Source organism: Pectinophora gossypiella, chromosome 10 (genome assembly GCF_024362695.1).
Source record: "Pectinophora gossypiella chromosome 10, ilPecGoss1.1, whole genome shotgun sequence".
Classification (NCBI taxonomy): Eukaryota; Metazoa; Arthropoda; class Insecta; order Lepidoptera; family Gelechiidae; genus Pectinophora; species Pectinophora gossypiella.
In genome coordinates, this window is record NC_065413.1 from 492,669 (window position 1) to 519,799 (window position 27,131).

Sequence of the window (27,131 nt, forward strand, 5' to 3'; positions counted from 1 at the left end):
CCAAACGGAGCTCGCAGGAATTCGAACTGGCCGTGATGTGTCACAAAAGATGTATAGGGGACAGACTCTTTAGACACCTTTAAATGAAAGAAACCATTCTTAAGATCCAAAACACTAAATATCTTGGCTTCACACAGCTTATCAATCATGTCATCGATCACAGGTAGTGGAAATTCATCTTTAACTATTTTCCGGTTCAGCATTCTATAATCCACACATACCCGTACATTGCCATCTTTTTTTTTGACTAACACCAAAGGACTTGAATACTCAGAAAAACTTACTTGAATAACACCATCCTCCAGCCACTCCTTTACCTGTTGTTCAACAATCTTTTGCTCCATCAAAGACAAGCGTCGTGGTCTTTGAGCTACAGGCACGTCGTCTTTTAAAACAATCTTCAACTCAATGGGTGCATCTTTAATTTGGGTTGGATTATAATCTTCAATACACTGAAGGACTTTCCCTCTCACTGCAGGATTGACAATATGATCCACTTCTACTGTTGAATCTGAAAAACAACACAACTTAGACATCCATTCATCCCTTTCAGACAAAAACTTAACTTTGTAACCACTCATAATCATGGTAAGTTTTTGAAGTACCTAATTCCTGGCCTAAAATCATATCAAAAGGCATAGCGTCGCTGTTTACAATATGAAATAACACATTATTATAGTTTTTGCCGTCGATCGTAATGTCCAAGTACACTTTTCCCAATGAATTCACTATCGTGCGTCCAAGTCCGGTTAAATTTAGGTTATCTTCATATTTCTCCGCTCCAATGGCAACAAAACACTGGTGAGACATCAAATTGAAGTCGCTGCCGGAGTCTATAAGCGCGTTCACTGATAAATTTTCAATTTTCACCATAATCATCGGCTTCGTAGATGAATTTCTGCCTTTGTTTTCGATTTGCATAACCTCATTTCTTTCGTGTGACGTTTGGTTGTCAAAATCAACACTGTCACTTGTCACGTCCATGTTGAAGTTCCCTGAGCGCTGTTTTACCGACGGTGTACGTGCAGTGGCGCCCTCTGAAGGTAACATTTTTGAGTGCTGTTTTACCGACGCAACTTGGTCGTTAATTTTCGGACACTGCTTTCCTATGTGTCCATAATTATTGCACCGAAAACACTTGATTCCTTTTCTGCATTTATTAGCCACATGATCCGTTTCGCCGCAATTGTAACACCTGTTCATTCGTTGCTGCAGTTGTGGCTTACTTTTCTTAGCTTGAGTTTCACTCGTAGTCTTAGCTTTATTCTTCATTTTCTCATATAGTTGTAATCTTTCCTTCAACACTGGGAACGTCGTAGCTCCATATAGAATAGACTTGTTAGGTTCATAATCGATGATTCCATCTATGACGTATTGTACAATAACATAGTCGGGAAATTTAGCTTTGCGCCCCAACTCTCTCATGATTAGCATATACTCGTAAAACGTCTCATTTCTTTGCTTCTTTCGCGCAGACATGATTTCGTGTACTTCTTTTGTGTTCATCGTGTCTGGAAACTCTTTTAAAACAGCCGTCTTCAACTCGTCGTATGTTCTGAAAACCTTCTCGCTTTTCAGCCATAGACCAGCCGTGCCAGTCAATGATCTCCGAGCGAAAACGAGCTTCTGCTGGGGTGTCCAGTCGAAGATCGCAGCGTTGTCCTCCAAGTCTTGCGCCCATTTTGAGGATGATTCGGTGTCGTCGCCGCTAAACTTTGTAATGCCGTCTAGGTATAATCCACCCATCGCCGTAGTTAGCTCGATTCCTTTATTTTCGCTCGCAGCCATTGTTCGTCGTCGTAAAAATCGTTGTTCCGTCTTGGAAATACTCTTCGTGTCGTCGTTATTATAAAATACTCGTCGTTTCGTCGTAGATTGCAAAAATACTCGTCGTATTCGTCGTAGATTGCAAAAATACTCGTCGTTTTCGTCGTAGATTTTCGAGCACGTGGCGGCGTGGTCGGCCCGCGCACCGTCTTGTAGTAATCGTCGTATTTACGCGTCGTAGCACTGTTTTTTTTTTTATCCCGGACGAGCCCCCAAATTGAGGGATGGCGGAAATAAAACTTAGGTTTGCAAATAATCGTCTTTTTCTATTTTTAAAAGAATTAAAAATCCGACCCCGCACGCACACTCATCTTCAACCGCCATCACACTCCCCGTCCCTTTCGCACACACCTCTCTTTCTTCCCCGTTCCATTCAGCTTACGTTCCGTTCCCACATTGATATTGCGTCTGAAGACCCCAAGGCCGACCACGAGCCGTGGTAGCTCCGTTGGTAGAACGCTTGCCTTTCACTTTGAGGTCGCAGGTTTGAATCCAGCACAGGCTTAAACCAATGATTGTCAAATTTGTTTTCGAATTCATGTTTGGATCATAAATCATTATTAGGTACTCAGCGGTGAAGAAAAACATCGTGAGGAAACCCACATTCCCGAGAAATGCATTTTTGGAGGTATGTGACCTAACCTAAATAAAGCATTTAGTACGCTGGGTTTCATCACTAGAATATCGCGCAGTTTCAAAAACCAGCAAAGTTTTCTTGCACTGTATTATAGCCTTGTGAGAAGCATGCTGGAGTACGGGTCTATTATCTGGTCTCCCTTCTATAACGTTCACATTGACGCCATTGAACGCATTCAAAATAAGTGCCTGAAAATCTTGTCGTACAGGTGTGGCCTGGGCAGATGTCTGTCTTCGTACAATGAAAGACTATGTCACTTTAAGATTACACCTTTGTATATTAGGCGACACCTTCAAGACCTTATATATTTACATAAAATTATTCACAGTATGCTCGATTCCCCAACTATTCTATCCCTTTTAGATTTCAGTATTCAAAGTAAGCATAACCTCAGATATCCCAAAACATTTTTACTCCATGTCTACAAAAACAACACCTCATATTTCAATCCCATTGTCCGAATGTGTCGGCTTTACAATGAGTTGTCCAAGTTCCACCCTAAATTGGATGTGTTCAACAGATATGTTGGACCCTACAAACGTACCTGTCTAGAAGTCCTCAGCCAGCAATACCATGTGCCTAACAAAAGTAGTTAACCATGCTTGCCCTCCGAGACGGAATGTTTCTTTTCACTTTTTTTTTCCTTGTTTTATTTTGTTGTTATTTAGTAATTAACCACTTTTTAGCATTTAACTGCAACTAACCTCACGTTACAAAATTTCCTAACCATGCCGTGTATACACGTTTTGGGTTTCAATCTAGTTATTACCCACATCTGTTACCTTTTATTTTCGCATGTCATGATTGTTACCTGTTGTGTGTACCTTTTAAATAAATAAAATAAAAAAAAAAAAAAAAAACCTGTATTGGGCTGGTTTTCCCTACGCGGATTGGAAGGTCAGAGAGGCAGTCGCTTCTGTAAAAAACCAGACCTGTCAAATCATCAGGTTAGATAAACGGACCCTGTGAAAAACTGAATAGTACCATTTAATTGCATTTGTTGTAATAGGCGAGTAGATTTCGGTCAATGGTGTCTCAACCTACACAAGAAAAAAAGAAGAATACACCGTGTCTAAACATAGAACATAAGCTTACCTTCTTTGACAGCGTTTTTCACAGGGCTCACTTACTTTACTCATAGATTTTACAGGTCCGGTCTTTTACACATAAGACTGACTGTCCCACTTTCCAACTCGTGAAGGGAAAACCCTCCCAATAGAGGTTAGGTCACGTACCTCCGAAATGAATTTTCCGGGAATTTCTTTACTTGATAAATCAATTTTGAACCAAACATGAATTGGAACCTATGCTGGATATGAACCTGTGACCTTAGAAGCGTTCTGCCAATTGAGTTACCACAGCTCGTCCGCTTGTCGCCAGCAATAGGCTAGACTACATTCAAATCCTCATTTTATGAGATGAAAATATACTTTTGTTACCGTCATTCGTTTTTTTTTTGTGTCACTGCACTGATTAGATCTTTTGTTATAAGACATCTAGGTCGGAAAAATTTAAGGTGATAATAATCGTTTTGCCTAAAATATCCCAGGATGACCCACATCACATTATCTCGGGCTGAAAGTTAGGCTGAAATGGGGTGTGAAATGGGCACATGGATAAAATTTAAGCCTTTGAGTTGGAATATAAAACCTGGACATTATTTATATCCCTATATTTAACCTAATTTAATGAGATTTCGGTATTTGGTTGAATAGAATAGAATAGAAGTTTATTGTAAAATCACGTTTTATACAAGGTGTTGTAGTTAATAAACGTACAGTCATAACCAATATGCCCACCCACCCACTTTAGGACTCTGTCGCACTAACATATTTGACATTTAGTGAGACTTACAGTTCAATTTGTCAAAAAAGTTAATGTGACATGGTACCAAAGTGACGCTCTGCTAGGGCACAGCAAGAGGGGCAATTAGTTGCCGATTACTTATTAAAAATAAATAAAAGAAATCTATAATTAACTTACCTTAAATCTACTCTTTAGGAACTTTTACACTAAAATCTATATATGTATATATTTAGAGCTATTGTAGTATAAGTACCTACTATATATTTACTCGTATAGCATCATTAACCTCTCATATGCCGAGATACCAGACACAATAGATTTTACATTGTGTCTGGTCGAGATCCGCGTTCCGGCGTTCGAAAGATTAATAATCAAAAATTCCGTAATATTATAATAACATTTACTAATAAGGAATCTTTTGAGACTATTAGAGAATACATTTATCAATACTTTTTATTGTATTCGGTAGATGGTCGTATTTTTATCAGCATGTGATGGGGACTATTCGATACTAGTTTCATAGGTTGTTTTTATATCAATCAAAATATTTTTTTATAGTATTACTTATAAGCATGAGTGAATACTATTAACGATTGTCGATTACTAAAAGTTGTTGGTAGGCGAAGCTGGTATGTAAATTTCTGTCATAGCAAAAATATCGTTAGATATGTAAACCATTTTATCACGGTTTTCCATTGGTAAAATTTTGTACTTCTAGGTGGTATCTGTATAAATAGATCCTTGCTATTTTGTTAATGTTAACGCTGCGCTTCCACCAAAGATAAGCAAGTACCTATGCGTAGTAGGGATGTGTTTGTTAAGAAGCAACAGAATCGTATTTTTTTATCGATTCGATTTTTTTAAAGTTTCATATGTTTCATTATATTATTGTTTATATTGAAAGTTTCACGGCGCATTGGCGCTTCAGCACTGTGAAGTCGTGAAATAAAATAAAATAAAATAAATAGGAACTGCGCTGAGAGAGGTTAGGATGAAGAAGCGATTCCATTGGTTCTTAGCAGAAAAGCAGTCTTAAACTTGTATTTAAAAAAAAATATTACTCTTAAAACGCACGAAAACATCTAGCTCTATGATTGAAACATATTTTTTGTTCTTATTTCAGATATCGGCCTACCTGTCTGTGACGGTGTACATTGAGGACATCAACGACAACACTCCCAAGTTTCTGGACACCCCGTATAGAGTCACTGTGGATGAACTTACGCCTACAGGTGAGTGTTTCTACTAAGTATCTTCTCTACATATTTCTATTTTTAGTTGATGGTAGGGCTGACAGAGGAGTCTTCCTCTGTCAGGACTTACATTGACCAAATTGGAGATATTCTTAGAAAATATTTAGTACGATCTACTCTGAACCGGCGTGCGTGTATGAAGCGATTGATAAATGTGGAGGAAGCAAGAAAAGTGTGTCAGAATCGAAACAAATGGAATTCTATAGTCTAGGCTTACCCTGATGGGAAATAGGCGTGAGTACATACCACAATAGTCAGAAGTACATTCATCGCAAGATGAACTAAGTACCCACACCTAACCGAACTTTCTGTTAGACCAACGGGATAGGTAGTGAGCTGTGTCGCTTGATCGTCTGTAGTGGTATAAATATATGTTTTATTTAATATATAGTATGTATATTATTTTTTACTACTCTATATCTTCATCTCAATCGATTCAACTGAAAATTCTATTTTTTACAAAAAAAAGGATCTTAAGTCTTGATTTGCAAGAACTATGTACACACCTACCGAGGTAACATGTCTAGGCAAAACTCTGTCTTTAAAAAGTGTTATAAAAACATTTTCTAAGTAGCATTCAAGCTTATTCTACTGTTGCCAGCCGTTTTCCAACTGTTTACAATTATAACTGTCTGAAGTAATTTATGTAAAAGTGACATAGCACAGCCACTACTATCTACCTCAATTCTCAATTACATATTTTTATTAATATTTCTGCGAATAGAAAAAAATGTTTCACTTGAATGTTAAGAGCTTTGAAAAACCTTAAGTACGTTGTATATTAAATGTTTGTCAATATTGTGTTAAAAGCAACTAGACATATTACGAACCATATTTTAAATACCTGGATAAAACTTCGTCAAAAATGTATGTTTCGATTATGATAGTCTAATTGTGCAATGTAAAACTGTAAGGTTTCTTTTGTGGATAAATATCATCCTTTCTAAACCCGCCACGACTTTAGGATATTTAATAAACAACAAGACAAAACACACTCCCATAAATATTAGGGCCTTCATCATCATCACTTAAGAGCTACGCTCTTGTCGGTGTAGCGTTCCGCTCCATGCTACTTTTTAGGGCAAAATAGGACAGGTCGTTTCCCTCTTGCCTTCCGACCTAAGGCCTTAGGGCCTTATCTCACAATTTTATCTCACCTCTCACCAATAACAGGTATGTAGTTGTATATAAACGTAGATATAAACGTTACAAGAACAACAACAATTCAACAACAACAATTCAACAACAACAATTCAACAACAACAATTCAACAACAACAACTTCTACCGCACGACTGTGGTGGCGTCACCATGCTGTCATTTTGTGAGTGGCCCTTAGAGTGTGCAGATCCCCAAGTTATCAAACATCTCACAAAAAGTATCTGTTCTCGGACGATCCTACCTTTTATGCCACTTTCAATGTTCCCTTTCAGGTCTGACGATCTTCAAAGGCATCCGCGCGTTCGACCGCGACAAGCCGAACACCCCTAATTCGGACGTCCAATACAGCATCACATCAGGAAACGTCGATAGCCACTTCTCTCTGGAGAGCAGTCACAAACCTGGCCTGGTGTTGAGGAGACAGCTGGACTACGATGCCGGGGATAAGGAGTTTACTCTCGTTGTTACTGCCTCAGTGAGTCACTGTAGTATTGACGAGCGCTTTTAGCACTGAGCCCTAGATACCCAGAGCCCTAATTATTCTGTAATAAGAATAATCTTAGAGGTGTCCAACAAGTTAGCATTACAAATCCCGTTCGATACCGTCGTTACCGGTGTATTTGATATTTTCGCTTTTATCGATCCATTCCGGGTTGTTTCTTACATAATGGTCAGATAATGCCCGGTGCGATAATAATGGTATCCTCATGAAAATCCAATAACAAATAGGTCAATAAAATAAGACACATCAAAACAAGCAAGCGGATCCCGGAAAAAAGGGATAAATGCTGGGAAGTCGTTGACGTCATGTCCAAAATATCTTAACGAACACTTGCATTTCTGTGTAGGAATCAGAAGTTAAATAATTATTTTGAAATGCTGTGTGTTCCACCAGGATCGAGGGTCGCCCCCTCGTAGCGCCAACACCACCGTCCACATCACCGTACAGGATAACGACGATCTTCCACCGAAATTCACTTCAGATGTCTACAAGACTCAGATACCTGAGTTTTATCCAATACTGGTACGTAGCAAACACATACATTCCCTCATCAAATCAGGTGTAGTCAAAATTTTCAATAAGAGATTATGTAGCCAATTCGGATATTCATCTAAAGCCACGTAATGATAATCTGCACGCTGGCAGTTTATAAAGTTATTTGCCTAAATATATAGTTTATAATTTTGGAATGGACATAAACTTACGACTGCAGTAGGTATTGAGTTTATAGGGAGGAAAGAGAACTAAATCAGCAGAAGAGGACTTTCAGCTGATTAAAGGATTAAGAAATTATAACGAAAATTTGATTGGTAGGTTCCCAGGGGAGTTAAGGGGAGTTAAAAACGCCACATTGAATCAATCCATCCAGAAGAGCAATATTGCTACTTGACATTCGTTGACATTGCAATCTTACTTTTATAGGTGCAAATGTCAAATTTCGTTACGACTATGATGAATTCAAAGCATGCATTTTAGACCACCAGCACATCGTAAATACAGTCAGTAACATCACGTGCAGACCATTACTTGATTATCCGGAGGTTTGCTCATTGTACAAAGCAAGTGAAAATCACGCTCTTTAGAGCTTATTGTCAATCTTTTTATACAAGCAGCCTCTGGTGCAAGTATACTCAAAAATCGTTTAATGCCCTGCGGGTCCAATATAATAACGCCTTTAGGATGCTGCTGGGGCTGTCGCGCTACTGCAGTGCCTCAGGCATGTTCGCGGATGAGCGTGTGGACGGTTTCCCGGCGATCCTGCGCAAGCGATGTGCGTCCATGTTGAGGCGCGTGCGCGCCAGTGGCAGCAGCATCCTGCAGGTGGTCGCCCACAGTCCAGACTGTCCGCTTGTGTGGCATCTCGTGCGCGTGGCAATAGGCGCATTATGAATCCTATTTGTTTTGTGTTTAGTTTAATTTTACTAACCTACTTTAAGTGCTACTAACACCAATGGAACTCTTTGTTTTCCGAACTAAATAAATAAATATAAATAAATATATATTACCTCTTTTAATATCCAGGGTAAACGCATCCACCGGGAGTTGGAGTTCACGACGCCCATCCGCGCTGTGGACCAGGACTCGGGGGTGATGTCTCCCGTGCGCTACGAGCTGGTCTCCGGCAATGAGAGGAAGCTGTTCTCTCTCAACTCCATCAACGGGACTCTCTTCCTCGACCGCGAGATTGACTTGGACGCGGAGACTGCACTGCCTGGTAAGGAGTTATGTGGTTGAGATCTCATAGTTTATAATAATACTGGGAGCTTATAATAATAAAATATTGATTTGTTAGTCTTAGATAGTGTACTATCATTCTTTAATTACCATCAAGAGTTTTTTCCATTAAAAATAAAATTGATTATAGAGCAATTTCCAAGTTTAAACAAATTAATTTCTGACAAGCACAATATTATACTGAGACTAATAATGTCTCAATTTGAATGTGTATTGCCTCGTTACATTGTCTCGATCCGATATATGAACTATGATGATGATGATGATGATGAAATCACCTTACTTGAAGGACATTTACTTAGGTCATATATTTTATATGCAGACACTACAACGATTTTTTATAATAAAATAAATTATAAAACAAAATTTAATTATTTAATTATCTCTTTTCAGGAAATACGTTCTCCCTTCAAATCCAAGCGGCGCAGGTGGACAATCCGCTGAAAGCTGCGCAGGCGCGCGTCGAGGTCGAGATCCTGGACCTCAACGACAACCTCCCTGAGTTCGAGGTGGACTTCTACAACATTAGTATTGTGGAGAATCTGCCTAATGGTAAAGATATCTGAGTTTTTATAGCACTTACCTAAGTCTAGTTAAAATTCTCGACGAGAGTGAGAGAGAGAATATTTATTTCGCTAAACTCCACACAAAAAACCTCAAGTTAAAAGAAAGAAAGAAAGAAAGAAGCAGTGAGAAACATAATAATATATTAGATCAAGCCTATTTTCCATTGCGGTAGGCAGAAACCATGAAATTCCATCTCCAAATTACTACCATCCTGATATACTATGACTTTCGCTTCTTCCACTCTCATCAAAACTACAGTAACATTAAAATAAAAAATGTCTTTCGTCCCAATCCGACAAAGTAAGTGCTACAAATCGCCATTGTGTGCAAACTATTCCCTTCTATCCCTTGTACCAAAACAGATCTTGTAATATTGGGGTCACGTTTAAACTCACGTCGCCCCAATAGCGATCAGACTGCAAAAGACCTAAGCAAATATCGTCCATGCTCACGTGGAAAAACATAATAAAATTTGCTGGTTGTTACGAGAATTCAAATTGCTTCAAACAGAGATAAGTAACATTGTCTGAAAAGTAAATTGGAAACAATATTTTCTTCTACACCTTAAACCAGTCAATATCATTCAACTCGTTTTATATTCCTTTTTTGCGTAATCTGTACTCACTGAAACTGCAATTTAAAACAAGCTCACCTTGGTAAAATATGAATAATTCGTACCTTACTTCTTTGCAACATCTTGAGCAAATGTAAATAAGTTTAGATAGAAACTTACCCACTTCTTCGAAACTTATTAGTAAGTACTTACTCGATATTTAGTGCGGAGTTTTTGTTTTTTCTTAGTTTATCCTTGTTATTTGTACCAGGGTAAATGTTTTCTAGAATAAGTATTAAATATTTTAAGATGTTTTAACCGACCATTTGATCGGCGAGATATTTTAAAGTGTAAAATGTTTGAATTAATTCATCGAGTAAAACTATGTTGCTATTTGACATTTCTTGATATTGCGCACTTTCTTCTATAAATTGTGGCACGTGGCCTTTTAATTCTTTTAATTGTTTTTTTTCCTTAATTGGTGTGTTTTTTTTTGTCCGTGTGTAATGTAATTATGTTGTCTGTGTGTAACTTTTTTATGGGCATCGCCTGAAATAAATGCTTTTTATTTCATTATTTATTTATTTATAAATACATAATGTCAAATTGCAATATTTGTTTTTAAGATGATTGTGGCCTATTTAAATCGTCGTGGGCTGATTATGATTTGACTTCACTTTAACTAACACTATACGCAAGTAATCACCCGCCCAAAGTCCAGTGGTTGAGCGTTGGGCTCACGATCCGGAGGTCCCGGGTTTGAATCCCGGTGGGTACATACAACAAAGATTACTTTGTGATCCGTAGTTTGGTTAGGACATTACAGGCTGATCACCTGATTGTCCGAAAGTAAGAGGATACATGCTTCGGAAGGCACGTTAAGTCGTTGGTCCCGGTTACTACTTACTGATGCAAGTTAGTAGTCGTTACATGAGCCATGTCAGGAGCCTTTGGCGGTCCAATAGTAACCCTGACACACAATAGAAGAAGAAGAGGTGATCACTCAAGATAGTAAACGACGCCTTAGAGCGTCTACGGCGGTCAAAAGGTCAATAACTACGTACGTTTATAAGTTGTAAAGACATTCTGGTGTCCAGGTTTCAGCGTGCTGCAAGTGATGGCATCAGACAAAGACCAGGGAGACAACGGAGAGTTCACGTACCAGCTGAATGACCCGCAGGGGGCCTTCTCCATCGACCCTCGCACTGGCTGGCTCACTGTTAGGAACCAGGTGAGGCACTGGAACTGTAGATAGTTGGATGAATAGAACTAAGAATCATATTTGTATAAATGAACTCTTATCTATCTCATAACTCCTAATTGATGAATGTGATGAATCCTAAACTACAAATACAAATATACTTTGTTCCACCACAATAAAAGGGAATATTTACAAAAAACTCTTAACTAAGGTGGCAAATTGCGTCTTATCGCTTAAAGCGATTTCTTCCAGACAACGATAAGGCGAGGAAATATTACAAAAATATATATTGAAATATTGCGGGTACAAACTATGAGTAAAGTAAGAGGTGATCAGCCCATCGCCTATACTATGTACACCAAGTTCACAATCCCTTTATTTTTTTGGAAAATAAAATTTCACGCGTTTTAAACTTGATGTTCACATTTCACAGAAATAAAAAAACTCAAAATTTTACATCATTACTTAAATATCAGATTCACCCAATTTACGTCTATTTTCTCCATTTTAATCTTATTATCTACTCACCAGAAATCAAAATGTGACATAAGAATGCAGATTCACAATATACATTCATAAGAGTCCTACTATACAAACTATTCGCAAGTACAATTTGGCTTGACCGTTCTAAGTAGTTCTTGCGATTAATTGCCATAGTAATGGCAACCGTATTTTAACGTATGTCTCTAATTAAACGTCCCTTGAGACGAGCCTTGACCCGGGGCTACATCCAGGCCCTTGAAGGGCTCAGTTTTAATCTAGCATCGATAAAGGTTTTAATGTCAGCTGTAGAAAATAACCTATTTTACTCTTGATCTGTTCTTAGGCAGTTTAACCTATTTATCTCAGAAGTGAAGGATAATAAAAGAATCTAGGGCGGAAAATGGTGTCAGTGGATCAAATTAGATTTTCCAACGTGTAAAACCATCTTTTGGTACGGAAATGACTGGGTTTATACCTTCGTTTTATGTACCTGTCGCGGACTTATTGAATGAAAATACGAATAACACAATTTCTTTAAGTGCTGCTGAAAAAGTTCTACATATATTTTGTTATGCACATATTTTTAAAATATCGAGCAGAGTTTTTTAAAAGGCATCACTTGCTATTATGAATGTTATTTAAGATTTTTTTTCGGTCAACTTCATTAGCACGTTTATCTTGAATTTTGCATTTTCAGACGGTGTTAGACAGAGAAGAACATGCGTCTCTAAGAATGAAAGTGTATGCCAAAGAAAAGAACCCGAGCGTCGTGGGAACCTTCCTCGACAAGCATCGTCTTTCAAAATGGCGCCGGAACACCAAGCCTCTACCATTCAAACAAGATAGAACCACATACGTTTTTCCCGATAAACTTGGCACTAAGAACGAAAACATAGAATACTTCGAAGATATTCATCAATTAATGTCTTTCGTGACAGTTGAAGTTACCCTTCTGGACGCAAACGATAATAATCCAGTATTCGTACCGAGTAACTTGTATGAATTCGCAATAAAATCTGATGCTAAAGTGGGAACGTATATTGGTAGAGTAAAAGCTGTAGATCCAGATTTAGGAAGAAACGGAATAGTCCTGTATGATTTGCAGAGAACCAGTAACCTTACAATTACATCACCATTCCAAGTCGACGCAAAAAGTGGAAGTATTATTTTAGCAGAAACACCTTTAGCTGAAGGGAGACACGCTGTGTTCATTGAAGCATCAGATCAACCAGCCAATCCTAGCGAGAGAAGATATTCTCTAGCTGTTGTTACAATTGATGTCATCAGAGGTACCAAAGGTAATCATTTCAAAATTAGTGAAAATATTAAATTAATGAATGGTACTAAAACAATTATTCATATTACAGGTCTCAATGCAGATAGACCGGATTTCATAGGAGCTCCTTATGAGTTTTGGGTTGGCTCAAATGTTGGTGTTGGCACTAGCGTAGGCCAAATAAAGGTTAACGATGCTATGGATCAGAAAGATGTTGCTTATGATTTACTACATAGTTATGAAGAAGGAGGTAAGTGTTTTGTAATAAGTGTTAAAACATTAATACTGGATATTTAGGTGTTTCTAATGTGATTTTATTTTTAGTGCCGTTTGCTGTGGAAGAGAAATCTGGAGTTATTACAGTAATTGATGAATTGACAAAATATAATCAACCTATTTATGATTTTGAAGCTGTAGCAATTCAAGAATCCTCAAACAAGACTATTTCGACTAATGCAACAGTGCATGTTGTTGATGTTAATGATGAAAGAGGCGTTTTGTTAAAGTAAGAGAACTTTCTTTTATTTAGAAAAATGATCGTAATCTTTAACCACATCATAATAATAATTTATACGAACTCTTGTATTCTTTATTTCAGAGGAGCTCATTTGCCACTCATATTCCATGTGAGAGAAAATATTGCTGGAGCTACCATTGGATCAATTTTCCCAGTCAATATTAGTTCACTACCAATAAACAGTACTGGAAACATTCGTTTCATAATCGCCAACCAACAAGATATTGCAGATGATATTGCTATAGGTAACTAGTATACGCTTACTTTTGACAGTTTTATCTTAAATCAAGAACTTTAAATTATTTATATTTTTCAGGAGAGGACGGGACAATATTTACCCAAAAGCCGTTGGACAGAGAAAAACGTGATGTTTACAGAATGACTGTCATCGCAGAATTTTCTAAAGGAATGATTTCCGGTGCTGGTATTTATCAAGTAACTGTTCATGTAGATGACGATAACGATAACCCACCAGTCTTTGAAATGCCATCTTACGAAGGTGTTATAGCCGAAAATGCCCCAAAAGGCACAGAAGTAGAAATGACTAATACAATTAAAGCCAAAGATGCTGATGTCGGACCAAACGCTTTCTTTAAGTATACGCTTTTTGGTGAAGGACATGAATTATTTGATGTTGAGGAAACTACGGGAGTTGTTACCTTCATTGGTAAAAAATTAGACCGAGAAGAAAAAAGTATGTATATATTAAAAATAGTAGCGAGAGATAGAGGTAGTATGAGCTCGGAAGCCAAGCTTACTATAACGGTTATGGATGAAAATGATGATCCACCAAAGTTTAATCAAATAGTCATACCTTTAGGAGAAAACATAGAGCTGTTAGAAGTCGATGACAGAGGTAAAGTAAAAATTTTCAAAGAAAAGAAAAATGAGCCTGGAAGTGGTGTTACAAAAGTAGAAGCAAAACCAAAGAATAAATTTTCGGTGATTAGAGATTCTATGGGTCCACAGTTCTTAATTCCTGAAAACGTTGCCATTGGTTCCACCATTTTGAAATTAAATGCAATAGATATGGATAGTGGTGTAAATGGTCAAGTTAGATATGAATTTATTTCCGAAGTTTTTATGCCAGCATTTCCAGTGCCACAGAACTCTTTGCCAGTGAAAAGGTTCTTTGTAATTAATGAACGACACGGCCATATAATAGTTGCAAGAGCTTTGCCTCCCGAGGCTGAATTCAGATTAAATATATCTGCCATAGACGGTGGTGATTTAAGTGATCACATGTCTGTTCGACTGTACATAAAAGATGTCAATGATCATTTTCCTATGTTTAAAAAATCTTGGTATAATTTCAACGTGGAGGAAGCCCAGTATACTCGAAGAGTTTTGGGAAAAGTTGATGCTACAGATGCAGATTTCGGCCAAAATGCGAATTTAACTTACTTTATACAACCATCAAGCAGAGATATACCATTTGAAATCTCACCACTAACTGGAGTTTTTAGTGTTAATGGTGAACTGGATAGAGAAAGGGAAGATAAATACATTTTAACTGTAGTAGCTAGAGATAATGGTCAAGATAAGAAATTATCGTCATCGGTAAGCGTTGAAGTTCAAGTTTTAGATGTCAATGATAATGCTCCCAAATTCTTTGGATATGATGAGTTACTTGAATGGAAACACCCAGAAGCCACAGAATTTTCAAACCATAACTTTGAATCTGTAAGAATGATACCGGTATACAAAGCATCTTTAGAAGAAAATGCACCGGTTGGAACTATAGTTACAAAAGTATATGCAAATGACTCTGATTTTATTGGCAATGGAAATGGCCTTATTCTGTATAGTCTACCACAACGTAAAAATCAGATGAATATATTTGCTATAGATTCTAAAGAAGGAATTATAACGACAATTGGAAGACTAGATTACGAAACACAGTCTATGCATAATGTTACTATAGTCGCTTCAGATTTAGGATCACCAAGTCTTAGTTCTACAGCAATTTTGCAATTGAAAGTAAAAGACGTTCCAGATGACGTGGAAATGTCAGACAAACCGGTATTCATATCAAGATACTATGAACTAGAAATAGAGGAAAATGTTCACACTCCTATTGAACTACTAACCTTGAATTTAACAGAGTATTACGAAAACTTTAAAATGAAGTACTTTATATTGAATGACAATGATACCGACGTGAAGAAATCATTCATTATTGACCCTAGAAATGGCACATTGTACTTGGTACGAAGTCCAGATAGAGAAGTGAAAGACATGTACGAGATTTTAGTAAGAGCTGAAAGGCAAAAGATAAGTCGTGAGTTGCCTCACATGATTTATCCTGTTTCTGATGACGTTTTGGAAGGAATGACGAAGTTTGATGTGAAAATCATCGTGAGGATAAAAGACATAAATGACAATGCTCCAAAATTCGTCAATGGTGGCAGACCTATGGTGACTGCTATTCCTACTACTGCTGCTTTTGGATATCAAGTAATACAGTTGCAGGTGTGTTCCTATAAAAAAAAAACTTTTTCTATTTAATTTCTCTCTCTACTCAATTTAAAAACATGCTAAACGGACAAACATATCAATGCTATATTTGTTAGTATAGGAAAGGATTTATTTATCTTTATTCAAAAATATGTTTATTCAATAGGTGACATATTTATACTTTCGTAATTTTTTTCATAACGAAGGCCTCATCCGCCTAAAACTACTGCAGCTTCTCACAACCAATACCTCAATAGATTTTTATCATATGAAATTATCATAAAATCATTAAAAAAGTAACATTGATCATACCCGCGCTTCTCAGGCAACCGACGCAGACGCAGGCATCAACGCAGATATTCGGTACCAGATCATAAACGCGCAGTCTCCTCGGTTTGCTATCGACCCTGTCACTGGTCTTGTTAGGGCAGTGTCGTCTTTCACCAGAGACGCTGGCAGAGTCTTCGGTTTCGACGTGAAAGCTACGGACAAGAAAGGCGCTGATGATGGGAAATCTGCTATTGCTAATGTTTTTGTGAGTATTGACCTGTTTATATCTGTTGTTATAAATAATAATAAGCATACTGTTTTATTCGTAGTTAACCTCAATGAAATCAGGGACGAAAACTTCGTTTGATTGGAAATGTGATTTTTTATAGGTATGAAACTAAATTAAGAAAATTATTTAATTATATAAATTACCTTACATGTTATCAATTAAACAGTATAATATTGTACTGTAGACCTAAATATTATAGGTATCTGTAAGTTTAAAATATAGCTTATTGATAATTTATGTTCAGGAAACTAATTAAAAACGTACATCATTTAAAAAAAAATAATTTCAAATTCAAAAATTCATTTTTTCGTAATTATTTTTCATTTTTACGTAGCTATTTTAACAAAAAATAATTCGGTATGACTATCGTAGTCTAATTATTTTTGCAAAGATGTAGACTACAATGATACTCTCCTTTAGGTATACGTGCTAGATGAAAACAAACAGCTGGTGCTGGTGGTGGGAGCCAAGCCGATGGAGGTAGAGAAAGAGATGGAGAACATCACCCGCACGCTGACTAGTCTCACCGGGTTCGACATCCGAGTGAGACGGCTGGAATCCAACTTGAAGGCTTCTATGGACGGCCTTGCGTGAGTAACATGACAGACATGATCTTCTTTTATCTTATCGATATAAAGGGAGGATAAAATATCGAAGAATTTCACCGAAGACATCATTCTGTACTTTGTTTTGCTATCGTTGTAAAGAATGTTACTTTGGCACCTTACGACAAAATGTATTTGTTGCAGGACTGATATGTACATTTATGGGGTGGATCCGATGTCGAATGCGATCATTGATATGGATGTTTTGCAAAGGTGAGTAAAAAAAATAAACATGTAATTTTTTTTTAAATAACAATAATTATTAAAACTAACTTGTATCGTTGTAACCCTGCCCTAATGACATAAATACAAACACAATTATGACCCAGACCTATGTTTGTACAACTGGGATTCGAATTTAAGCGTCTGAAGGTTAAGTTCGTACAAATTAAAAAAAGGGTCACTTTTTAATTAAAGTTTACGTTACATCCTTTGTGGTTACAACATAAGAGCCTATCGAAATAAATATATTACTTTCCAGTTAGTCAATTCAGTCGCTTTTTAGTAAACGTCAGAACACGAAATTACCATGGAATTTGTATGAAAAAGTAACCTGGAACGTCATAGAAAAACGTGACAAAATTTCGCACTTATACATTTTTATCTCTTATATTTAATAATGAAGACAAATAAAAAAAAGAAAACGTTTTTTGTCACCTTTAGACCTTTAGAATTTATGTTTGACCTAGGAAACTACCCAATACCTGGTACAAAAACAAGAATACTCACATAAACCAAATAATTCTTTCACACAGATCCCTCTTGAAACGTGAGGTTGACCTCCGCCACGACCTAGCTGGCTTCAAGGTCTTAGAAGTGGGAGACACGGCTATGGTCCAGGCTAGGAGTGGAAGACTCCTCAGCACTATGGAGATCAGTGTGGTGGCACTGGGTTGCATCGTCTTTGTCGGAGCCTGCACCACTGCCATTTGTATACTCTGTGTCCGTAGAAGCAGAAGGTAAGTGTATCTTAGAAAAAATATTCTGATTTTTCCTCAAGTTAATTAAAAAATCTAAATGAATTTAGGTGTTCTGATGGAAAACTTTTTCTTTGGTAAAAGTCTACTGAATTAGTTTTTTTAAATTTGTTTCAGAATGTCATTCGTTATTGTGTTTCTTTCTTGATTACGCTTTGTGGCCGTCTTACTACTCGGTAAAAAAATAATTAGGTTTCTAAATATGCAAAGTAGGCCTTAAAATGTATAGCTTTAGAATCTAAAACAAAGAAGTTAGGTAATGAGAAAGTCAAACACTTATCTCAGCTTTACGGAGAGATTACTGAAACTCTTTATTTGAGAAACTCTCGAGGTTGTTTTACGATCTTTGAATAAAACATCGCTTGAAGTTTGTCTCCCGCCACATTCGGGGTAGGGCTATTTAACAGATTTGACCCTTTTTAGCTGCCGGAGGTAAGCACCTTTTTATTTTTTATTCCCCTTCCATTTCAGACACCACCATCACCACAAACGAAAGCATGTGACTCCTTATTTCATGTAGAGACGACTTGATACATTAATTTAGTGCATGCTTTAGAATTCCATGTGATAAAGCATTCTTGTTGACTGTCCAATTTATAATGTAGTCGTAGTTAGTTAATTTATTTTAACAAAATAGTTTCCTAATTTATGTTTTGTTAATATTATTAAAGTTAATAATAAAATGTAATAAAATTAAAGGGTGTGTTATTGCCTTCTTCATTTCCTAAACGTTCTGTATCGCACACATCTGTTCTATCACCGTTTTCACGTTTTGTATCATACTCTTTATTTTCAGATCTTGTGTAATAACAAATCAAAACTTCTATTGACTACACTTCTATCTTTTGCCCTAACAGAAAGCGTCACAAACCATATTCCCAGCAACGCCTTAACGCTTTCTCCACTGAGCACTTAACTAAATACGGAGGTCTCTTTCCATCGGGAGCCAATCAGTGCCAAGAGTTGAACCAGTCTTACAGCGAGGCGGACTCGTACATCGACGTGATCAACCACAATGTTACCAAGAAGATATGCCCCCACGGAAACACTATTGAGGAATTTGGGAAAGCGCATCAGAAATGTGTCAAGAACCAATTCGGAGAACCTGATTTTTTCCAAAAACACGAACGGATGTGCATCAAGTTCAACCAGCGACCGTTGCAGAAAAGGTGAGGATTCTTCTTCTTTGATCTTTTTTAATTCAATGAGATCGGGAATTAACTTGAATTGTTTTCTCCACAAACATACCCAAATTTCACTTGACAAGTGACAGAAGCAACAAAATTACAAACCTTTGACGAGTCAATCAATTTCAACAAATTCATTACTTGAACTGAACTAAGCAATCTAACAAATTCAGTTGAATATGCAAAACACTTTGAACATTTTGTAGTTTGAGCCAACTTCAATTAACATTTCACTGGTATTTAGGTCATTGATTAAATCGTTGAAACTGTAGAAATATTATTATGTTGAGAATTTGTACTCAGTATACATAAAACAAAATATCTCATTGGACATAATGTTGATAAAAAAGGGTTTGCAATCAAGTCAAATAGATTACGAGAAATCCCACTTATGACTTTTAGACTTTTCATACCCTAAAACATTATGACCCTTTACAATCCTCTCTTTACGATTATACGTGTCCATGACATTAGACCAAATCACCGGGAGACGTTCATCACTGGTTCCAAATCACCCAAATCAAAGTCAGCATTACATTACAGTCCTGGTCTATCACCCAAGACAATTTACTCCCTATCAGTGACTCCAAGCTAACACACACATCACTCCACGACAGCAGGAAGGGGCAGGATACGTCCATAACGTCCGTCAATTCCAGTGGCCAGGACTCCGGCATAGCTGAGGCTGTCAGGTGTCCTTGTGGCCAGTCCAGTCTGCACACTTCTGAAGAGAGCAGCGGGTAAGATTGGATTTTTCTGTTTTTGTCCTAACCTGAGTTAGGATTGATTTATCTGATTACAGTTCACCTTTGGCCACATCGCATCTCATCTAGGCAATGGTAAATGACGCTGTAGTGTAAGATCTCTAAGGTGCAACACGCTTTCAAGACTACTTGTAGAGCACCGCACATCTATGGTATTTTGCATGCACCGATACAAATCACCGTCTATCCAATAGCATCACAATATTTGACAAAATGGAGCATATATATCCAAAAGCATATAGGAATGGGGTATGAAGCATACTCCACCAACCCGCAGTGGAGCAGCGTGGTGGAGTATGCTCCATACCCCCTCCGGTTGATTGGGATGATTGAGAGGAGGCCTGTGCCCAGCAGTGGGACGTATATAGGCTGTTTATGTATTTGACAAAAGTAGAAATCTTTTCTTAATATTTTAGTGGAATAATTAATTTATTTGCATTTCAATGACATGACGTTGGCTGGTAGCGCAACTTTACGTGAAATTGTATCAGAAAAAAATATAAACAGGCTTGATGCTGTGTTTATGTTTATTTATGTTAGAGATTTTTGATGTATTTCAGACATGAATGTAGAAATTGTATTTGAATCGTCATCATCGCGCCTCTCTTCTTTGTAGATCTACTGACTAGTCACAACAGCATTCAAGGCATCATCCATAATCTTATGTTTTTAAAAGAGGAAAACTACAAAATATAAGCTCACGATATCCATCGCATTATGATCTAAGTACCAACGCTTCACCAAGATTTATTTAGACCAGTGTGAGCCATATCGACGTCTATACAGGTCGATAGCCAACTGTGTTAATGAAAATTGCAGTTAAGATAACATAACAAATACTTTATTGCACAAACAGGAAAACACAAAATACAAAACAGAACACACACACATACATTTTGATCAACTGGCTAGCTATCATAATTATAATTTTCAAACAGTTTCTTATTTTAAAATAAGCAAGCAAGTACTAGAAAGCAATTTTGGAAATTTGACCTTCTAAGGGAGTGGAAAAGTTTCCACGCGTATGACCTCGCCGGCAATTAATCAAAGATAATTTGACCTTTTACTATCATAATATTTTGATCCTTCTGCTACAATAATTTCAGTTAGCTGAAGTACAAAATCTTTATCTTTCATTTTCTTAACCTTTACATACATACATACATACATACATAAACTCACGCCTATTTCCCACCGGGGTAAGCAGAGACTCGCTTAACCTTTACATCACTTTCATTTCATTTTGCGCGTCTTCTTCTTCTTATCGTGTGGGTTGTGAGGTGGAATACCAGCTCATCAACGCTGGTGTCAGGGTTATGATTGAGCTGCCAAAGGCCCCTGACATGGCTTAGGTAACGATTACTCACTTACATCAAAAAAATCAATCATCAAAGTAAATAGTAACCGGGACTAACGGCTTAACGTGCCTTCTGAAGCACGGATCATCTTTCTTTCGGACAATCAGGAGATCAGCCTGTAATGTATTAACCAAACTAGGGATCACAAAGTGATTTTTGTGATATATCCCCACCGAGAATCGAACCCGGGGCCTCCGGATCGTAAGTCCAACGCTCAACCACTGGACCACAGAGGCCGTTATTGCACGTGCTTTTATGTGATTAGTTATAACCAATTCCATAGTTCGATGTGATTTAAAATCAACACACACATACCTACTTTTGCCCTAAAAGTCTGTTAAATCAATATAATGTAATACTTTTCTTGCTTCTAGCAAATCAAAGGTTGTGTACTCAGTATTATTAACTCATAAATTAATACGATCTACTTTCGATATTTCGTATAAAAAACTGTTGGCTTTTTCTTAATGTGCAAATAAACGTTGTTTGCGAAGGGCCTTTCCAGACAAACAAAAAAAAAACATTATTTAGTTTGTTATGATACGAGTCAACATGAGCAGTATGTTACCCAGAGAAGTTCCCTTATTGTAGAAGTGTAATATATAATAGCATCACGCCTGTGTTCCTAAAGGTCTAAGCAGAGGTGCACAGTATATTTCCATCAATCAATAATACTTTATTGCACAACGACATATACAAAGGACATAAACATACGAATAAAAACATAAGTACAATAGGCGGCCTTATCGCTAAATAGCAATTTCTGCCAGGCAACCTTAGGGTGAAAGAAGTTAATGCATTGGAGCACGGGCTGGGTGCAATAAACATATAATGACACGAACAATAATAAAAAGAAAAAAAAGAAAATAGTAAAAATAAAATAATAAATAATATATACATACACATACATACATACACACACATACATATACATACATACAAATAGCCTATACAATAAATAATACAAATTATAAGGAGAATAAGAAAAAAACACTTCCAAGTTATGCCTGCAGGAAGAGCGCCTAACACACCAAATCCTCGCCAGCTATATTTAATTCCCATGTAATAGGGGGCAAGCCTATTGCCATTAACCGGGCACAAATCCTGGAAATCACGTGATATAATTAATTAATACATTTATAATACAGTCGAGTTCAGTGGTTTAAGGCCCGATCTTATTGTAGATGGTTTTCTTTATACCTTGATTAGGCCTTATGTAAAGCGACTAAGTATTATGTATACTTTTCCCGTTTTCTACACACCTAACCAGAAGATATGACAGTTACGGTTTTTTATGGAAGCGATTGCCTTTTCTGATCCTCCAACCCGAAAGGAAAACCAGCCCAATACAGGTTAGGTCACATACGTCCCTAAATGCATTTCTCGGAAATGAGGGTTTCCTTGCAATATTTTCCTTCACAGCGAACGTTTAGGCACGTACTGGGATTCGAACCTACGACCTCACATGAGAGTCAAATATTCTTGCAACTGGGCTACCACAGCTTTTTTATATTTATAACACATACATACATAAACAGCCTATATACGGCCCACTGCTGGGCACAGGCCCCCCGTCAATTAACCGGAGGGGGTATGAAGCATACTCCACCACGCTGCTCCAATGCGGGTTGGTGGAGGTGCTTTTACGGCTAATAGCCGGGACCAACGGCTTAACGTGCCCCCCGAAGCACGGAATCATCTTACTTTTTCGGACAATCAGGTAATTCAAGCCTGAAAAGTCCTTACTAAACAAAGGACAGTCTCACAAAGCGATATCGACAATGAACCCGGACCTCCAGATCGTGAGCCTTACGCTCTAACCACTAGACCACGGAGGCTGTTACGTATATTTTATAACAGTTAATAAAATATGATTCTCATTACTTTCGGATAGGAAAAGCGGAGGCACCATCCCATTGGATCCAGAAAAACTGAAATATTGTTACCGCCGGAGGTAGTAGCATCGTCTGGGAATTCCATCTGTTTATTGACTAGGTTCGGGTAAGGGCAAAGGCTGCCTTCAGGCGATCCTGATTGCACTGAGGAATCACGCTCACTATTTACCATACCCAAGAGATCCCTCAAAATGTATACAACATTCTTAAACTCTAAACATGCCAGTTCATGCCCTTCTGTCCTTCAGATACTAGCTACTTGCCCTCAAGCTTATTTAAAATTTTGATAATATTTTTTTTAATAAACGTTGATCAACAATTTATAGCAGGCATTACTAACCTGTTTTGAAATCACTATACCAAAACAGAACAACCAATGACCTAACCTTACCAACCTACCTTAACCTAACCTTGCGTTTGCCTCTTATTATTTTATTTTTATACAGTAAACAACAATGTGTTAATTTCTAAATTAAATTCAGATTCATAAAGTTAATTTATTGAAAATAGTTGTTTTGTTATAACAATGTTTTGATCGTATTGCGCACTGAATCAAATTCCAAATATAAGTCCTTGGAAAGTTCTTAATTTATTGTTGATTTATTAATTTCAAGCTTAGTTAAACTTTTGAAGGCTGGAAAATAGTAGACGATATGCAATTTTATTTTAAAGTAATATAGGCTCGCATTTGAGCACAATCTCACCTGATGGTAAGTGACGATGTAAGCTAGGGTGGATCACGCTTACCTAGCAAATGCCTATTTACTCCAGCTTTGAAGACTCCCAGATTATAACGAGTTGGAAAAACAAATCGAGAATTGAGACAATAAAACTCCTTATTTATCGTTCCAGCTGCAGCTACGAAGACTCTCTCAAATCCAATCAGCGCCATGAAGCAAGAAAGCAGTTCAGGGATGACCAGCGTTTCCTCCGCCGAGCCTCCTTCACCCACCAACCCCTCGACACGAGACACCGGTTCAACCACAGGCGGCAATCCTTCTCGGAGAACATGCAACGACACTTCCCCCCCTTCGAAAGAGTCGGCTCCGTCATGACCAGGCAAATCTCCACACCAAATATTACAAATATGACTCCTTACTTCATGAACAAGAAAAGGAGAAAAGAAGTGGTGGAGCCGATGATTGACTACGATCAGAGTGATGGAGATGATGTGTTTGACACGAGGATTGATAGGAGGATGAGTGGGAGGGGTAAGAGGAACAAGTTTATGGAGCTAGGAGGACAGGCAGCGGTGTTTGTGGCGAGCCCGGCGGCGGCGGAGATTATGAGGAGGCAAGGAAGTGACAGGTTCCTGTTTGCGAGACCTTTGCCGTTATAGTACAGCATTTTTGTTGGTATTAGAAACTGTGACTAATATGGAGAAAGCAGTCGAAAATGATTAAAAACAAGAAACAAACTAAATAATGAAAACCAAACTGTGAATAATGTTACTGGAATCAATATGAATTCCTCAACCGTTCTACGACCGATTCTCCATTGGACTATACGTCGAAGGACGATACATTTATTTCCGTTTCCCCAGCAGAGTCTTTCGCCTATAAACATTTGATCGTCATCTACGTCACACATTGTGAATTTGTATCGAAAAATCGCGCGAGATATATTTCTGTTAACAACTACTTGTTAGAAACTTGAATTTGATCATTTCAATCGCAACGAGTTGGTTTATTTGCGATCGTACTGGACGTCAAAAGGCTAAAGAACTGTAATTTGAAACTTAACTTTATAGATACCATTTTTGGCACAGCACAAAGTAAATGAAGCATTTTTGATAATTACACTTTTTTATAAAATTAGAGAAACAATTATTGTTGAGGCGACCTAGAAAATTATTTATTATGATTATATAGGATTCTAAATTTATTTTATTTAAAATCAAATTATTTATCTTGCCAAGCGGTATATTGTAACATTGCCAATTTTATTAGAATGTGATAAAAATGAAATTATTCTTAAGATGTCTTTACTTTTATATGAATATTTTGTGATTATTTTCTTAGTTTTACGTGGACAAAATATGTAAATAGTATGATAATGGTATTATAATTTTGGAATATAATGTACATAATTATACAGAGTTATTTCTTGCCTATTGTTACAAATTCTGGGAAAAATACTCAATTTGCGTCAAATTGTAAACATGCGTGCCATTTTGGTAAATGTCTTCGACCACCGAAGGCTTTATACATAACTTAACCACCTGTAAACTATAATACTCCTTGTTTTGTAAAATAAAAATGTATTTTTGTAAATAATTTTGATTGTTAAGGAATTAAATGTTATTTAAAATATTTCCATGTGTTTTATTAACACCTGAGTTTGTTTGTGTTTTCTATGTGTTCTCGCAAATAAATTGATTTGATTTTAACGTATTGACATACACACATACATGCATAAACTCACGCCACTATTCCCTAATGCTCCTAACAGGGAAGACAGAGCCACAAGACAACTTGAAACCACATTAATACTAAGATTGGTAATGACGAACCGCATGGTGGAAGGTGATCAGCCCTTAGGTGATAAACACTACTGACTTAATTATAAATGTCTTGAATGAGTTGACTTGTATAAATATGCTGCCAGAAATATATACCAAAAAGGTCAACAAATCCTGTATTCATACCCATCTTCACATTATGAAGGAGCCATTACCTTAAAAGCTGATTTTAGCACAGCCTTAGTAAATATATCCTGCTTTTAGGCCAGAGAGATCTTGGTAACATAATGTTGATACACATTTTTCTTTGTCACCGTATGTGTTATAGGCAAAATGTTTACGTATATTATTTGACGTAACATTTTAACGGAAGTGCTTGTATTAACAACCGATGGATTCCCGATGGGGACATTATCGAAATCAAATTCAAAAATATCTTTATTTATTTATTTATTTATTTGTCCACAATGAAACAAACACAAGAAACATACAAAGAAAACAGATAGTACAGGCAGTCTTTCTTCAGTAGGATTCCCGATGGGGACATTATCGAAATCAAATTCAAAAATATCTTTATTTATTTATTTATTTATTTGTACACAATGAAACAGACACAAGAAACATAAAGAAAACAGATAGTACAGGCAATCTTTTTTCAGTAGGTAACATAGTTACACTTTGAATCGTAAATTTTTACATAACGAAAGTCTCATCCGCCTAAAACTACTGCAGCTTCTCACAACCAGTCACTTTGTGAGAAAGTCTTTGCAGGCTTAAATCACCTGATTGTCCGAAAAAGTAAGATGATTCCATGCTTCGGAGGGCACGTTAAGCTGTTAGTTCCAGTTATTAGCCGTGAAAATACCTGCATCAAAGAGCGTGGTGGAGTATGCTCCATACCCTCTCCGGTTGATCTAAGTGTCTGACTTTCTGACATTCTGTCTGATACTTTTATTTGCCAGATAAACAAGAGAATTTTTGACACGTCACTTTGTGGTTGTACTTTGTTGTAAGTAATTTGTTCTTCTTTTCTATCGTGTGGGTTGTGAGGTGGATTACCAACCCCATCAACCCTGGTGTCAGGGTGATTAGTGAGCCGTCATAGACCCCTGACATGACTCATGTAACGACTATGCACTTACATCAGTAAGAAAGTAGTAACCGGGACCTAACGGCTTAACGCGTCTTCCGAAGCACGGATCATCTTACTTTTGGACAATCAGGTGATCAGCCTGTAATATCCTAACCAAAATAGGGATCACAAAGTGATTTTTGTAATATGTCCCCACCGTGAATCGAACCTGGGACCTCCGGATCGTGAGCACATCGTCAACCACTGGACCACAGAAGCC

General features: G+C 37.2%; 1 protein-coding gene across 1 annotated transcript in view; it reads left to right on the forward strand.

Moving 5' to 3' along the window:
• Window positions 1-25,127, forward strand: part of LOC126370190 (cadherin-89D) — a 90,760-nt gene extending 65,633 nt beyond the window's left edge. Inside the window, exons 5-22 of the mRNA XM_050014947.1 lie at window positions 5,394-5,502; window positions 6,956-7,158; window positions 7,579-7,707; window positions 8,707-8,899; window positions 9,313-9,471; window positions 11,137-11,270; window positions 12,421-13,021; window positions 13,091-13,249; window positions 13,324-13,504; window positions 13,598-13,761; window positions 13,833-15,988; window positions 16,299-16,508; window positions 16,953-17,122; window positions 17,282-17,350; window positions 17,893-18,096; window positions 18,972-19,283; window positions 19,922-20,041; window positions 24,171-25,127. Coding sequence (XP_049870904.1) covers window positions 5,394-5,502; window positions 6,956-7,158; window positions 7,579-7,707; window positions 8,707-8,899; window positions 9,313-9,471; window positions 11,137-11,270; window positions 12,421-13,021; window positions 13,091-13,249; window positions 13,324-13,504; window positions 13,598-13,761; window positions 13,833-15,988; window positions 16,299-16,508; window positions 16,953-17,122; window positions 17,282-17,350; window positions 17,893-18,096; window positions 18,972-19,283; window positions 19,922-20,041; window positions 24,171-24,657 — 5,760 coding nt within the window. The 3' untranslated portion in view covers window positions 24,658-25,127. The remainder of the gene's footprint in view (window positions 1-5,393; window positions 5,503-6,955; window positions 7,159-7,578; window positions 7,708-8,706; window positions 8,900-9,312; window positions 9,472-11,136; window positions 11,271-12,420; window positions 13,022-13,090; window positions 13,250-13,323; window positions 13,505-13,597; window positions 13,762-13,832; window positions 15,989-16,298; window positions 16,509-16,952; window positions 17,123-17,281; window positions 17,351-17,892; window positions 18,097-18,971; window positions 19,284-19,921; window positions 20,042-24,170) is intronic.
• Window positions 25,128-27,131: the final 2,004 nt, after the last annotated feature.